The following is an 18,169-nucleotide window of genomic DNA, read 5'->3' as shown; positions in this document are numbered from 1 at the left end:
GGGTATCATCTTTCCTGTGGTGGTTCTACACATGTCTATTAGCCATTAATTGGGGTATGTAAATATATTATTAATTTTATCTTATTTCATTGATATACATCATATTTCAGGATCTCACCTGGTTGCAGGTGCTGCTTGGTCAGGTTATGTCTCTTATCCAATGATACATATCTACTTGTATAGTATTTTATTGTTGCTGTATCATATATAAAGGACCTTCATTCATAAACTTTGTGAGTAGAGCAGGCAGGGATTTTTGCCCATCCCTACTGATACATGATTTTTACAATCACAGTTTTTCTGCTTTTGAAAATAGGGAAATGCAGATTCCCATTCCACTGCCTTCAGTTTGTTGTTCCTTTGGAAATCCCTATTTTTTCTTCTAGTGGATCGTGGGGGTCCTTATCACTAGTTTGGTGAACTATAGAAGTGTCTTCAGGAGTGGGATTTGTACAATAAATCAAACTTCATAGTCATGTGTACCCACTCTGTGAGAAGAGGGCTGTCATCATCATCATACTACATGTTATATTATGGTTTTGCCTGGCCAGTCTACACTCATTGATCTCTCAGTACTTTTTGTACAAGATATGAAACACCTTATTTTATGCAAGACACTTTTACTGGATGGATTGAACTTGTCATACTACCACTAATTACAAGTTTTTGTCCCTCATGTTGTTGTTGTTTTCTTTTCTTAATGGGAGGATGGAAATATTCCATGTGATTTTTTTACTTTGACCCATCATCAGTATTTCCTGTCTTATAGGCTATGAATTTGTTTTGTGTGAGACTTCCTTCTTCAGAGTAAATTATTCTATTTCAGCCACAATACCTTTGATTTCAAACATCTATATTTCACACAGTCGATGTTGTTGGCTTCACAGCTGAGTTTGTTAAGTGCTTTTACTGACAAGTTGATTTTTCTAATAGAGTGGTTTGATCAACATCTCACTTCTGCTGTTCCCTTGGTGTGCAAACTCATCAAGAAATAGCTTTTTTATTTCATGTTTTTGGTTTATGATTAGTTGCTTATACTGCTGATTGCAAAGCTACCTTAAATCCTTCAGTGCCAGGAAACTAATAATATAATTTCTTTATATTGTTAAAAGAAAACCCTCTTCCAAGCATTTCATTTTTGGTGAGCTTGAGTTCCAAAACACTGTCTTAAATGGATTTGACCTAGTTTTGTTACATTTTTTGACTTCTTTTCTTTAACATATTTTTTTCTATTTCTTGCATCAGGCAGAAGTCATTCCAACATATATGCCTTTCGTGATGATGAGAAACCCACTTGAAGTGAAAATTTATTCTCAAGACAGCTGATATGGGTATTAAAATAAAGTACAGAACAACTTTTCTACCTTCTTGGGGTTAATAACCTTTTGTTGCTTTATATGACTTCTTTTCTCGAAAGCCTCATACTTCTACCCAGTACTCACCTCTCTACTTTAAGTTGGGTGTGAGATCAGGTAACCATTGTTTATCCCCTCTCCTGGTATTCATCTTTTCTGATTCAGATTCTCATTCTGAATATCATTCTTTTATGGCTAGTCACAGATATTGTTATCTTGCCTATATTTAATCTTTCGTACAATAAATGATGATCGTCAAATATTGTCTAGATACATTGACAAACTGGCATGTGCAATGGATCCATATTCTATACCTTGACATTCTTATATTTTAAAAGTGAATGTTGGGTTACATTTGATCTAACTTGCAATTAGGTAAAGTCTTTAGGATCCTGGTTGCAGTTCTGTTTAGAGGGTACAATGTAAATATATCTGAATACATTCTTAAAATTTTATTTACACTACATTGCTCTTTCTTCAGCTTGTAGATTACAAATGACTCAACTGAGCAATAAATAAAAAAATTGTGCATGTAAAAGTTATTACTACTAGTCATAAAACATTGATAACAATGTTCAATATTAGTTTAAATAGTGTTAATTAAATAAACATGAAAAATGGAGTATTTTAATACTTAGGTGTGGCTTTAGAAGACCTCAATAAAACTTCCAAGTTTGCCTGAATATACGTGTATATCATTTGTAAATAATATGCTTTTCAGTATACTCTGAAAACTTAAAGATATGGACTTTCAATTTGACAGGAAGGAGAGGATAAGAAAACAAATGAAACATCCAAACCACACTGGAGGGTGGAAATATAAAAGCTGGAAAACCATGTATTCATCAAAAATTAATAAATCAAAATAACATTTGTAAAATGAAATATTACATTAATCAATGATGTGTAATGCTAAACCTGTTGTTTATAAAAAAAATATTAAAGCTAATCATATTATGACAGTCAAGACTGAAATTTATCTGCTTGATAATAGAGCCCTAGCACCAACATTGGTAAGAATATCAATCTCAGATTAGTTGTGCGAGTCAAGGATCCAATATTCAAGCTAAGTCACTACAGAATTTTTAATATTCTTTCATATTAGACTATTGTCACACATGATATTGTAATTATGTTCCATCTTCAAATTATGATAAATCAGTTCTAAGCAGGTGCACTTTTTATTATAATAGCTTTTATTGCAGTTTGAACACATGTGAATGCTGGTGGTGCTTCAACACAAGTTATAAATCACCTGATTTTAATGTAATTGATCATAGACCATATACTAATATTGCCTTGTCATTTTGTGTCAAATGTTGTCATCGAAAATTTTTATATAATTTTTCTGTAATAGTAAGTTTGCAGGTCTGTTATTAAGTTACTAATTAAACTTGTGTTTGTAGAATCAATTATTTATCTGGCACTTTTTCTATGAATATCATTACTCTTAGGATAGTCTTTCAAAACACAACCTTCAGGGGAAGACAACTGACCATGATCAAGGCCAAATTACTCAGTGTGGAATGCTAGAGGTGTCATTTCGTTATGATTCTGAAGCCAAAAGTTTTGTTGTTAATGTGCTGCAGATACATGAGCTTCCTTCTAAAGAACGTGGGAGCCCCAGTTATTTCCAGGTGTTACATGTTTGGTGTATTTTGGTTAACTGCATGTATCACTTCTCAAACAGAGACTTCATTGTAAAGTAAACAATAAGTCTTTAAACATAATGCTAATAGTTGTATTTTGTTTGATAAGTATATTGTCATTGTTAATATTATGCTCACACAAAAAGGAAGTAAGTGCTAGATAACTAAGATTCTGCATTAAAAAACAAATAACCCAAATCAACAAATATTTTGAATGTTATTAATATGATGTATTCTTGAATGATGCACTTTACAAACAAGTTGTATAGCTGAGGAACTTCATTGTAGAAAATACAACAATATGGAGTTCTAAGGACAACATTAATGAAGTAAATTTAATTATAGCTTGACAGACACGTATCCTTTAATTTAAAATGTATTTGTGTTGATATGACTGCTAAGGCTTATTGTTATTTCAGTTGTATTGTATTAGCTCTTTTTATCTGCATTTTCTAGACTTTTTTGGTTTTTGATGTATACACACATACATAGGTAAAGAAGAACATTTTAGGTGTTCCCATAGATTATGTAAAAATAAAGGGAAAATTAAAATTATTTCTAATTTACATTTTCTCTATATTAATGTCAAATAATAAATAACAAATCAAGAAGTTTCTTTGAAATCACAAAAAGTAGTTGTAAAAATAATAATTAAATGTTACACACAAAGAAAATCATAATTATGGGGGTTGATTCCCCAATGGTGGACAAAGCAGGTATCCCACTGTGGCTTTGATGTAATACAAACAAATATACTGTTTTCTAAAATTTTCATTTGTATTACCATTCAAAGTTCTTATATTTTAAATAATTTTACAGCTTAGACTTGTGCTTCTACCTCACAAGAGACAAAAACACAAGTCTAGGATAATGCACATTACTGAAACGTATGTGAGAGAAACTTACACATTCAACCGGATTAACACGGGTATGTATTTAGTAAAGCAACAGATATTAAATGACATTTTAGCATTAATAAATAATTTATGGTGTGTGTGTTTTTCTTCTATGGTTAATTGTATTTATGAGATTTAGTATTTGATCAACATTATTAAATTAAGGTTTTTGGAGTTGTGTTTTAATATATAACCTGCTGAAAAATAAAGACATACCATTATAATTTGAGAAATGCAATTTGAATAGTAGCAGTTCTTTAATGACAGAGAATCTCTCACAATGGAGCTTGTATCTTTAGTGATTGTGATGATTGGCCTGATATAATTTTCTTAAAATAGATACACAGGTTTTTTAATCTTTAATTAAAATGTAGTCTTTACATCTGGTGATATTTACTATATTTCATATCAGTCTTAGCATGAATTATGTTACAATTTTCATTTTAAAGAACGTTATATTTAAGACAGAAGAGCTGAGTGAAGCATATAATACTGCACTATGTTAGTTGTATTGATGATTATTCATACTACTTGTAATTATATAGATATTTCAGTAGCTTGAAAAAAAAATGAAAAGGTTTTGTAATAAAGACTATTGCATCATTTTATCACTTGCAAACAAATTATAAAAAAAACAATTTTGCAGATTGTCAGTGGAATCAGTTACATAAATATCAAAGATCCATAGCAGTTAACTTCTGTATGTTAATTTTTCTTTTATTACAGTTTTCATTTAATATATTTTTATTCATAGAGGACTTAAGCATCATGGGAATAAGATTTCTTCTGTTTGGATTTGAGCGTATGAGACGAGAACACTTATTTGGGGAAACAATTGTGTCTCTTGCTTCACAACAGCTAAATGAAGAAACTACAGTAATACTGAAATTAGAGCCTAGGGCCAATTTAGCAGTAAGTTAGATTTATTATTTTTACAATGTATTACATACAAAGTACAAGTTATCGTTTCAGTTAAACACAGTGTGAATTACTGTTTTTGTTTTTGGTGTATGACATAATTCATTTACATGACATATTCACAAGGATTTCATCAATAAAACTTGTGTAACCTATTATTAGGTACTAAAGTAAGTTTAATTTTCTTTAGTTTAGAAAGTATATTGGTGTACATTAAACTGACATACAGTTGTGCTCTTGTATTTACAGCAAGTCGACTCAACAACTGATGTATCTAGCCCAGTTCACAGTGATAGTGTTGAAACAACTAAGTTCATTCGGGGTAGTATTTGCCCAGAACTTCTTCTTGGGTTAACATACAATAGTACCACTGGCTGCCTAGTAGTAGAAGTATTGAGGGGCAAACATTTTCATAACATATCTCTGAACAAAATACAAGGTATAGGATGTCTTTCTGTCTTTTGTAGAAGTGTAGTTTAAACAAACAATAACATGTTATATTGTGAGTTTACTTACTGATAATATTTTATTACAACTTACAGCTTTTACAGTAAGTAAAATTAGTTTTTAGAACAGGTACAACATTTCAGTCACTGGTGTGATCATTATCAAGCACACAAGTTTTTACAGTAAATAATATTTTACTATTTAAATAAACATTCAAAATCCAACCATTACAATATCGATTTTGAATGGTAATTTAAATACTAAAATGTTCTTTACCATAAAAATTTGTGTACTTGGTAATAATTGTACCAGTGATCAAAACAGTACCTGTTCTAAAAACTAATCTTATTCAATGTATTTTCAGCATGTGAAAATGTTAATTTCTATAGTTTCTTTCAGTCTTTATTGTAAAATGTGAACACATTAATCAATGTGTTGTGTTATTTCTAAACTTTCATCTCAATCAACAACTTCTTGTATAAAAGCTTGTGTTTTTTATACTGTTAATGTTGTCAACTATTTTTTTTAAGTTCTCATGCTGATAAAAGAATTAGACAACAGTTGAGGACTGAAAAAAATAACTTAATTTTAAATTATTGTACCTGACAATGTCTATGAATAAGCAAAGACATGTATATAAAAATATAACAAAAGTCTCTACTAATACAACACAAGATTACTTACTGACTTCAAAGAAAGAGAGTGAAATTCAACTCTACTGAAATGAAGACAAGAGCAAAATTATTGAAGAGGTTGTTAAATCAGATGAATATTACAGTATGGTATCCTGCAGTACTTCACTGATCATTTTGATAATCCATATTCAATGGAGATAAATCCCAACTTTTACATTTTAACAGTTTCTCAACATTTTTTATACCAGAGACCAGCCAGGTACAAACCATTAAATTGTTAGTAAATTTAAAACCATTACAATTTACATATGAATATTCTGTCAGTTTTGTTTGTTTCTATATATTTTTGTGAAATTCTATGAACTGCAAGGTGATTGTGATTGATTGGTGGTGGAGAAATCTGCTCTGTACTACCCCTTAAAATGAGTATGACCTTAACCTATGATAGTGCGACCCAGGAGAAGGGCAAACCAAATACAAGTCCTATAGCACAATCACTGTGGTACATAAGCTTTCTTGAAGTTTGAGAAATAATGCAAGTTTACATCTTTGTACATTTGGTTGATAAGGATGTCACTAATTATTCAGAATAGCTGCACATAAATTTAGAAAACTTTACTCGAGTATAATTAAATAAAAAATTATTCTTTATATTTAAAAAATGGTAAATTATTGCAGTGTTCTGCAATCAAACTAATATATAAGTGAAACTTCTTAATAACATTTGATAAAGTTATATGAAATAGTATAAAGACATACGTTTATGAAAGTTGAAGGTTGAAGAAAATTGTGAGGATTTAGTGAACAAAATATTGCAATAGGTGTCCCTTATTTCTTTCATAAGTACTTTTTCCTGCTTATTTAAGCATATATGACCAGAATATATTCACTCTTTGGGCATTATTTTTGTCCTTCTCACAATACTACTTTCTTTACACTTCATATTGAATTCCAGCATCTAATCAATAAGTATGAAACATGATATGAAAGATTAATACACATTTGTAGCTGGTAATCAGCTTCTCACATACACTTGTCTTTTCACTACTACTTGTTATTCTTCTACTTCATGTGTTTTTACAAAAAGTCACATTTCTTTTCACTTTTAGTTAATTTGTAAATTATTTCAAATTTTCTCAGCTTATTTCATACCTTGTGTTTTAGTTTTTGCTTATATTTTTCATGTTTTGTAGAAACATAACATTGTAACTTATACAATACAGACACATATGTGAAGTTAACCTTTAATTCATCAAATGGACAAGAGATTTCGAAAAGCAAAACATCAGTACAACGAGGTGACTCAAACCCAGTGTTCAAGGAAACCTTTGTATTTCGGGTGAGATAACATAACTTTTGGAAAGTAATATTTGAAAAATGCTATGTATTAAAAAAACAACAAAAAACTTAGTTTTGTGTGTCATAAATAGTGGAGAGAGGAACATTAGTGTAACTATATTTGTGTTATAATCCAATTAATAGAGGTATGAACTTACTTGAAAATATTTATATGAAAACTTATATAAATGTATGATAAAATTCCAAATGTTCAACCCATAGTTAAAATCCAGTAAATGGAGAATAACATTTAAGTATATATAACAATGTAGTGTTCTTAGATTCACTGATTTCTTTTAGAGTAAACAGGTTAAATACAGGCTTGCCATAAAATGCATTGCTGAGCAGAAATCTGAATTTCTCTGAACTTGACTGAATGTGGCAAAAATAAAGAGACTAGACACAAGTTTAAACAAAGTAAAGCAATTTTTACCTGTAAAGTACAGGAATGGTGATTCTATGCATGTTATAAACTTAACTATGTTATATTCAAAATTGTATTAAACATCTGTAGGCATTTGGCAATAAATTTAGCATCAAAATACAGGTTTTTATATATCTCCGTAATCCATACATTTTTCCTGAAACATAATTTAATGATAAAAAAATACATGAAATATTTATTAGATCTTTTAGAATTTTGAAAATTCTCTCTTCAGTAAGCTAGAGGTACAAAAATTATATAATGGTAATTGCCAGAAGTGTGATATAACCTGCAATAAACAATTAGAATAGAAAAAAAGAACACAAAGAAAGAAACAATATATAGCACAAATGAAATAAGTCGTACTAAAATAAATTTAGATGAAGAATATGTAATATACTTAGATGTAAGTAGAGTTTTTATGTACAACGACTTTATAAGAATTTCAGTTTCATGCTTAGCTGTTGAAAGTATTTTAAAATTTGAGAAAAAAATTGGATATCATGTTTTCTTATTGAATTAGTAGAAAGCAGAGTTGGGAGGGTTTGTAATTGTTTTTCCAGTTTTTATAGATACACCTTTGTTTTCAAATGTTTGTACTTCAGTGATGTATAGTTTCACCAATATAAAAGACCTTACAGTCTCATCATGTGTATAGATAGATGAGATGTGAACAGTGTGATAAAATTTAAAGTCTGAAATTGAGGATAGTAACAGTTAAATATTTTTATAAACTGCTTCATGATAAGGGAGTTCTGTCTTCCAAGATTTAGTAAGTAGTGTATAAAGATAGTTTGGGTACAGTAGGTATTTTGTGTAGCCTGTGAAACACAGTTGTTAAGAATGAACAGTTTATTTCTTTAAGAAATGCTTAGGAAAGCTATTTCAGAAAAGAATGCTTTGCATAGAAGAAATTTTCTTGTAAAAGGCCAGATAGGAAGAGGTAAAATTGTTTGCCCTATTTAGGAGGCACAGTATGAGACTGTGTTTGAAAGAAGATATAAAGCTGTCAAATGGGGTGAAGAGGCCAGTAAGTGTATTTTTATGATAGACAGAAATAGAAAAGCCATTAGTTCCATCATTAACCAGAACATCCAAAACAGAAATTGAATTAATCTTCCATTTGGACATAACACATATATTTCATTTAACTTAAATCTATAACAATCCTTGAAAGTGTTTCATACTAGGGATCACACAAAAAATTTGCTCAAAACTCTAACAGAACATTCACATAAAAATCACCCTAAAGAGTAGACTGATTCTTGAAGCAATAGTCAAAACCTTCCTTTTCAATAGTTAAGACCACCCAAATATTAATAATAAACAAAATAAGTTATTTCATGATTATTAAACAAAATCTAAGTTTGCCCATTAGTTCAAAGTATTGTTTTACAAGCCTGCAGCAAAATTGCCCAGGTATTTTTCACCAAAACTAGCCAGATATATTATGTGAAACACTGCAGATGTCCATGACTTCTTTAAAAGTTGATGCTTCATTGAAAGTTGAATTCTGTGGTTATAGATGAACAATAGGTGTAATGTTGTTATGAGAAACTGCCTTTGTACTTGATGCATGTTAGCTCAGTAAATAATCACTTTCAAATACGTGAAGCTTTATTTAAATTGATATCTTAGACATACTTGTTTTATTTTATAAGGCTGCTTTTCTACTGGTAAAATGTTATACATACTTAGTGGGAGTTGTATCTTAATCTAGGCATGTATTTGTCCATTGCTGTGCATTAACAAAGCAAATATACAAGGTAATCAAAAATTGATAATTTAAAATCTACAAATAGAGGTCACAAAAAATTAAGCAAACAAAACTGCTGCTGACAGTTTGCTCAAGCTACAAATCCCTGTTATGATTAGACTGAAAGTATTACAAGTGATATCTATGATAACATTGGGATTTTAAAAAACAATGAGCGAGTACTGTTGAAATTAGTTCAGTCTCTTTAATTTTGCCCTGCTACAAAATTTTTTTTCCTTTACTTTCTGCCATCAGAAAAACTGATGTTTTCCTGTCATGCTCATTGATTAGAAATCAAAGTTCGTGCATTTTATAGCTCATTAATTTGAAACTGTCACATTAAAGATTCCTGATCTTGCTATTGGTCATCTTAACTCAGTTTTACAATCTTTTTCTGCAACTATATTTCAACAAGTTTTTAACAGTGGTTGATTACTGTAGTTAATTTCCAAACTCAGACAATGGAGGTAATTCTTTCACCTGTTTCTTACACTTAGCTGAAATCATGAGTGTGTATTCAGTATTTATTACCACTACATGTAGCACTATTTCATATATTTACTGCTATTTTTAAATAGTTGATGCTTAAGGTAGCAGTTGTAAATGTTGCCAATAACTGGTGACTTATGCTAAATCTTTCTGTTGTCTGTTTTGTATACATTATTTGTGTTGTCTTATTCTAGCACAGTAGACTGTTGAAAAATGTGTGTGTCTTGAGTTCATAATAATTACTTACGATTATTTCACTCACAAAATTTTTAGAGGTTTGTGGGTTGGCACATACTAGTAGGATTGACAGTAGAAGACTGGTTTTGGAATGTGGCTTAAATTTTGTTGTCCTAGTTGCACATTCTTGTGGAGTCACCCCTTTGATGACTTTCAATTCTTTTGTGAAAAATTTGGACAGTTTATACACTCCATAAAAGATGTGTTTGTTGAGCTTTCTGTATTTTGGTTAGCTCTTTCAGACTGTTTTAGGCTTTTGACTGGTAAAGTTCTTTCTCCAGTTTCTTGAAGAGAAAAGCATTGTCCTTTATCCAGTGTACACATCTTTCCTACTGAATTGGCCCCTAGTGGTACAAGGGCATGTAGGTAGACTTATACTGCTAGAAATTAGATTTCAATACTCCTGGTGGGCAGAGCACAAATAGTCCATAGTGTAGCTTTATGCATAACTATAAACAAACACATTGAATTGTATTTGTTTGTGTATATTTTTTATAAAACACTGTATTTTTATTTTACTGCAATTTCATGTTCTATCTCTTTCTTCAATTCAATTAGGTAAGAAAATAAGTTTATCACTGCATAATATTCTCTCCTGTTCATCTTATTATAACAGTCATTATTCTTAAATCTAAGATAATCACAATAACTGAGAATATATCACACATGTAAATATTATTTGTTCCATTTTTTGTAGATAGGCCATAAATGTCTGAGCTGTAAATAATAAATGTTTTTTCTGTCAAAGGTATATTATAATTTTTCTTCTTAGGTGGCACTTTTTCAACTTCCTGATGTTACCCTGATTGTTTCGGTTTACAACAAACACAACTTGAAACGCGATGAGATGATTGGTTGGTTTTCTTTAGGTTTATACAGCAGTGGAGACAAGGAGTTGTCTCACTGGAAGGATGTACAGGAAAGCAAAGGAAAACAGGTGTGTTGCTGGCACACTCTTCTGGAGACTTAGAATTGACAAAAATTATTGGGTAAAGTATACCTGGAAATTCAGAATTTCTAAAACAGAAGATTCAGTGTATCAAACATGTCTGGGTATCACCATTTTCGTCTATTTCTATACTGTATATATATATATATATTTTTTCCACGAAAACATTTTTTGAGAAAAAATCATGTTGACATAGTACCATAAAAATGTTTTGTATTACTTTTTGTCTTGTATTACATGAAAAGTAAAGGTGGCTGAGCCATACTATTAGCTTAGTTCCTAAATATTTAATCATTAGAACCAGCTGTGAGCCAGGACAGAAAATGGTTGGTAAGACTGCATGAGTGGCACAATGATCTTGAAATAAAAGACAAAGAATAGATGATACATTAATCAAATTAAAGACAAAAAAAGGACGTACAAATGTGGCATGGCAGCCTTATAATTAACCATATCTGAGTAAGGTAGAAGAAGGATGGTAAGTTTGTTTTCTTAATACAGTGAATCTGATCTATTTTAATTATTTTCTTGTATATATACATTATTTTGAAGAAACAGCCAATAGAAAAGTTATGGAGTTTTTTGAGCTTTTATTCATTCAGAGCTGTAATTTAGGTTAGTAAATAAATGTCAAGTGAGCCATTTCATACATGCATCAAAGGAGATGTAAATTAATTTGTGAATATTGTTATGGTATATTTGTAATGGTCTCAAATGAACATGCCACTACAGTCCACGGTCAAAGAACAAAAACAAAATATTCACAGTAACAACACTTAAAAATGAATTCAATACAATTAATATACAAATGCCTGGCTATGACTTCACACCACTATTAATGAATAATTTGTCATAAATAGTAAAAATCAATAGCAATGGAACTGAAAAAAAAGGACCAGAAAGAAAAATTATAATTTAAAACAAAAACAGCAAATACAATATTGAAACAATGCTTTTCAGTATTGATAACGGTACTGAGTGACAAACATCAATCTTGTGACTCTCTCTGTTCTAGTGAAGCTTCTGACAGGGTATTTAGTCACAGAGTAGGTCACAACAGTAGAACCTCACATGACAATAAGTTTATATAGTCATCTGCTACATTAATGGTGTCTGTATATCACTGCTAGGGAAGCTGACATACACATCATGCACACACACACTTACTAACAATACTAATGATTTTGTAGAAGGTGAGTTAGTGTCTTAATGCAACTAAAAATTCACAGATAAACTATGCAACAGAAATAAATGAATGATAACCACACTGTAATACTTAAAAATGAAATTTGCAATCTCACACTCCTTCTGCCTTGAAAAGTGAAGTGATGACATTAATCACTTCATATAAGATCTCATTTTTTATATCCTTACTTTTAACTCCCTCTTTCTATTGACATATTAATCCTTTACAGTTTTACCTTACAAGAAAATACAATTTACATTTTTAAAATCTTTAGCTAAATCTACTATAGCTTTTGGCTCTGGTTCAGCTACTGAAAGTCTAAAATTGTGAAGACCAGCTAACTACAATAATTATCTGGAACATGGTCACAATGTCTTTTGAGGAAGAGATAGATGTAGAACATCAGCAGGATTTATTGAAGGATAAGAAGTAGACACACCAACAGGAGCCCTTTTTATTGTGGTGGAACAATTGCCAAGTCTTCTGCAGTTGACATTTTCATTTTGCTGCAATTGCCTAAGACAATTACCATCTTACAGTAATAGTAAAACACCTATTTGAAATGTGTGTAGGTGTCTCTTAAGGTTATATACTTTTCTCTGTCATTTCTTATCCTTTTGAATGTTGGATCTTGCCTTCTGTATGACATCTTGCAGTTCTGCTGTATGTCCATCAGTAATTTGAGGTGCTGTTTGGTGTTTCGTCTATTGGTCCCAAGGAAGGAAGATTTCATATACCATGTGAAGTTTGACTGGCATGTAACCTGTAAACTCATGAACAGAAGTTTTAATGGCTAAAGAAAATTTGGATAAATGATAATTCAGGTTCATTGATTTGTTTTCAACATAAACAGATATCATTCTACCAATATTTTATTCACTCGTTTGATAATGTTGGATGGAGGATGATATGAAGTTGTCAAAATGTGTTTAATTCTCATAGCTTTACAGGTTTCATTAATCAAATGAGACATAAATTGTGAGCCATTATTAGATAATATCTACATAAGTATTTATTAATGAGTTTATTGATGAGTACCTTCAAGGTTTTGTGTTTAAGAAGATGTAATTCAACCATTTGTTTAAGTAATCTATCACAATCAACAAATAACTACTTCCTGTCCTAGACCTAAGATAAGATTCCATCATGTGTGCTCCTATTTTCTTACCAGATTCCATTAGTTTAGTGCTTTGTGTAAATCCAGTAAATTTAGTGGTCTGACTAACTTGGCAAGACAATACATAAGTTTTAATATTCTTTCTTATACTGGTCAATAACCATATCTGGATACTCTGTATACTGATTTTCAGACACTTAACTGAGCAGCTATAGGATGATCATGTGATTCTATTAAAATTGCCAGTTTCAATGTTTTGGGAATAACTGGTCTGAATTCACCATTGCTAGCAATACTTTTTGTGTAATAAAGAACATATTATTCAAGACGTAGTGTTTGGATTTACTTACAGTCTTTGCAAATATAGTAGAATTGTTTGACAATAGTCAAGTTTTCAAATGCTTGTTCAGTAGCCAATTATTCTCTAATGTTAACTTTAAGAATGGCAAAAAGTTTAGGTGATAGTTTACTTATGTCCAAATCTGGAGTTTCTTCTGGGTGATCTATAGATCGGGCATCAGGATTTTCTTTTCCTTTTGTGCAGTATTTCAAATGTTAAGTCTTGTAACTGTAGTGACCACCACATCAGTCTACCAGTTAATGTCAGAGCTGTCTGTAACTACTTCAAAGCAGCATGGTCAATTATAACTGTAAATTCTTCTCCATCTAGATGTATCTTAAATTTTTCTACAGCCCAGACTATGGCTAGATATTCTAACTCTCTACTAGTGTAGTTTCTTTCTGCAGAGTTCAGTGTTCTAGTGGGATATGCTGTGATGTCTTTCTGGCACAGAACTGCTCTTAATTTAACATTTGAAGCAACAGTGTGCAAAAAAATGTTTACTTTTTTCTGGAAGTTGGAAGACAGAGGATTCATATAAAGCATGCTTTAATTTTTGAAATTCATTCTCATACTGGGGAAGGGTCCATTTTTACCTTATACATTTTTTTTGTAACTGATATAAATGTTTAGTAATTGTAGCAAAGTTTGGAATGAATTGATTATTCCCTGGCATATATACCCAAGAATGTTCTTAAATCTTTGCAGTTGCTTGATGTTGGGAAGTGTGCAACAGCTTTCGCTTTGTCATCATTTGTGTATTCATTCAAAACAGTTTAAATTCTAAATATGATACTTCTGATTGGCAAAATGTGCTTTTAGAAACATTTGTGGTAATATTTCCTGTACATAGCTTGTGGAAAACAAAAAACTTGGTCTTTTAAGTGTTGTTCATATGTGAGTTAAATCTATATAACATCTCAAATATAAGCCTTGGAATATTTAGTTGCTCCTGCTAAAGCCTTACCCATAAATCTTTGGCAGATGCATCTTTAAGACCAGAAGGCATCACTTTAGATTGATAAAGTCCATTATCTGGTATGAAAGCAATTTTATGTCAATCCTCCATCTTAAGAGGTATTTGTCAGTATACACTGGATAAGTCTGATACAAATTGCCCCTGAGCAAGCATTCAAAATATCACTTATATGAGGTAGTGGATAGTGGCTGGATTCTGAGACTTGATTTAACTTCATGTAGCCAACACAGAACCTACATGAGTCTTCTTCTTGACTATAACTATTAAATAAGTCTAAGAAGAAGTGGAGGGTTCAATTAAGCCATCATGAAGCATTTTATCCACTTGATATTTAGTGGAAGAATAATGAACTCCTCAACAGGTATGGGTAGTGGGTTGACTGAGGTGATGCATATTGATGAAGTTTCCACAGGGTTGAGGTGAAAGATACCTAGGTTCTCTTGCTAGTAAATAAACTACTAATCATGTTAATATTTCCATCTCTTCTGTCAATAGTGACACGGACTACTTCAGGCTTGGCACATTAGACTCACTAATATCCATAGTGAAAGTTATTCTCAAACATGAAGTAACAAAGTAACTTATATTTCATTTAATTTAAATTATTGCTGATTTAATAATTTGATACCAAACTGAGAAACAAAACGAAATTCAAAGTAACAATTGAACCTGTATGAAGAAAATCCCTGTTCAGACACCATGGTAATGGTCTGAAATGAATATGCAACTACAGTCAAGGTTCAACAGCAAAAACATAATTTATTCACAACAAACACTTAGAAATAAATTCAGCACAGTTAATAAACACATGTCTGGCCAGGACTTTATATCAATGTTGATAAATAATTTCTCTAAAATATCAATAAATCAATAGTAATGGAACAAGGAAAAATAAATAAATAAAAACAACCTAATTCCAAAAACATATAGCAGTTTTGATTATCAAACAATACCTTTCATTATCAATAACAACATCTAGTGATAAACAGCAATAATTATGCCTTTCAATAACTATCTCATTCTCTTTCTTTTAGTGAAGCTTCTGGCAGAGTAGGTCACAAAAGTACAACCTTGTGATAATAAATTCATGTACTCTTTTGTTTCATTAATAGCAAGGAAAATTATTTCAATTTTATCATAAACACACACACACACACACACATATTTAGTCAAAATATGGATTATTATGCAGGATTGAGTTAGGGTTTTAATGAAAGTAAAAATAATAAATAAACTAAGTGATAGAAAGAAATAACAAGTGAATGATAATCACAACCATGGTTATAAGAAAAATTAAATTTTCTATCTTGTATTTATAGTTGCAACTGTATATCACGATCCATGATAACGCTTATTACAGTAATTTCTTTCTTAAAACCAAATATTTGTAAAGCATGTACTAGCAATTTTGCCAAGTGATTATACTGTGTGTTTTGTTACTTGATTACAATTAGACTGATTATAATTAAAAATGAATTCTGCTGTTGTCTAAGGTTTTATATTTGAGAACAAGTAGTAAAATTGTACACAGATATTACACCACATATAATGGAAGGAAAACAGTTCTAGTTTGCTGTAGAGGTGGTTGGACTTAATCCCCTAAAATGATTGTCATTGTACAGAATTATTTTGTTTGCCAAAAATAAGAAACAACCTTAGTTGGATTTTTACATTAAATATATATTTTCCTGTTTTACTACATCATGCTTTGTCTATTACATTAGTCATATTATAATTTAATATACAATTACAGTCATTATATTTGATTAAAATTACATACGATAAAGGCATTGTCACCAAAATATCAAGTTCTTTTGTCTGATTGCTGATTCCCTGATAATGTGCATATGGTACAGGTGAAATATTTTTATAACATTATTTTGAGAGATAAAATGCTCAAAGCTCTGTCTCTTTTCTTCATTAATTTAATATTATTAGGACTTGTTAATGGAGAGATAGGATAATGGTGTAAATTTTTCATCCCAAAATGTGTGTACAATGATCAAAATATCCATTCTTTCTATCTGTGTTATTTTTTATTCTTGCTTATGGTTTCTTGGCTTTACTTGAGTTTAGGTTCCAAGAGCCAATGCTGTGGCTTGATTTAAGATCAGCTCGACCTTAAAAATTTCTGCTCACCGACCTGTAAGTTGATAATGTGTAAACGTATAACATTTTGAGATTTTTAACTAAAACGTTGCTCATTCTTGTGCAGATATGCTGTTCTACTGCTTTCTCTTACATTTGCTGGTGTAAATTTGGAAATCTATAGGATATTATTCAGCACAGAATTTAAAAAGAATACAGGAGAATAGTATGTATACATGATATCATTGAATAAGATTTTGACAGGACGAAAGCACAAAAGGTGTTTATAATATATCTGTGTTAAATATCATCAGAATGTTATGTAAGTTTCAAAAAATCTATTACATATGGTCCCTAGCTCAAGAACAAGTATGGAAGGTGTACTATATTCACAATACTGTCAACTTCATATACTAAAGTATTAGGTTTATTATGTATAAGCTTTATTTTTCATCACTTTTAACATAAAACTAGGTTTTCAATATTATTTTATGTTTAAAAGTAACAAAAAATATGATACATGTGAAACATTTTTATTTTTATGATGCTTTTAAGTTATATTATTAATTTGGTTTTCTTTTAATAACAAGGTGAACTAATAGCATTTTTTATACAATGTTCATTTGAATTAATAAATTTTGACTCCTTTTTACCATGATGTCTGTAATAGAAAATATAATTTACAGATGTAGCATTGTACAATTTGCAAACAATAAGACATGAACTACCAAAAGTTCTTTTCATGTGATACCATCCATTGGGGGTCCTAAACAGGAATATTTTCGAATCTCTTACCATCTTCAAAAATACAACAGCACAGCAGTAATGTGCATGTTAGAAGTCATTTCCATCAATAATACTGCACCATTAACATTTGCAAATCACATGATCTGTGTATGTTGCACTTAGCAATAAATCAGCATGGCCTAGATGTTTATCAGGTTTTAAATGTCCCTTTATTATTTAGTGATATGTTTTTGGACTGATTTCAAAGAAAACTTTTGTTTTTTTCAGTTATATATAACATTAAAACAGTCAAAATTCGAAGTTCCAATGAAACAAAATCTCTGTGAATCAGAGGCTTCTTAAGTTATTTGGAGCCCTAATCAGTTGATTAGTCTACTTATGTCTAGTGCTTCCATTGTAGTTATACATATTCTGAAGACCTGAACTTTTGTCATAATGCCCTGTCTTGCAGTGAAGGAGTTTATCCACTCCTATTGTCTCTTATGTGTGATATTCCATCACACAAGCTCCACTATTAAGGCTTAATCTTGGGAGGAGGAACTTTGTAAGGCCTTGGTACACCAGATGATTTTTATTTCCCTATCTCCTCCTTTGCTCTGGGCTTACAAAAACAGGAGAC

At 30.7% G+C, this 18,169-nt stretch overlaps 1 protein-coding gene across 10 annotated transcripts in view; it reads left to right on the top strand.

The window, feature by feature from the left end:
* The window catches only part of LOC143222978 (synaptotagmin-14-like), a 45,676-nt gene that overhangs the window by 18,465 nt on the left and 9,042 nt on the right, over nucleotides 1–18,169 (top strand). For 3 of the 10 annotated variants that reach the window (XM_076450288.1, XM_076450282.1, XM_076450287.1), the window contains exons 5-10: nucleotides 2,810–2,992; nucleotides 3,824–3,932; nucleotides 4,655–4,812; nucleotides 5,068–5,257; nucleotides 7,124–7,239; nucleotides 10,917–11,081. In XM_076450288.1, the coding sequence (XP_076306403.1) occupies nucleotides 2,810–2,992; nucleotides 3,824–3,932; nucleotides 4,655–4,812; nucleotides 5,068–5,257; nucleotides 7,124–7,239; nucleotides 10,917–11,081 (921 nt within the window). Of the gene's footprint in view, nucleotides 1–2,809; nucleotides 2,993–3,823; nucleotides 3,933–4,654; nucleotides 4,813–5,067; nucleotides 5,258–7,093; nucleotides 7,240–10,916; nucleotides 11,134–11,391; nucleotides 17,454–18,169 lie in introns of those variants that run through there. The other 7 variants (XM_076450284.1, XM_076450285.1, XM_076450286.1 and 4 more) reach the window with 6 other exon arrangements.

Source organism: Tachypleus tridentatus, chromosome 8, assembly GCF_004210375.1.
Source record: "Tachypleus tridentatus isolate NWPU-2018 chromosome 8, ASM421037v1, whole genome shotgun sequence".
Lineage (NCBI taxonomy): Eukaryota > Metazoa > Arthropoda > Merostomata > Xiphosura > Limulidae > Tachypleus > Tachypleus tridentatus.
Note: the sequence above shows the minus strand (reverse complement) of the source record. Positions and strands in the feature narration are given on the sequence as shown.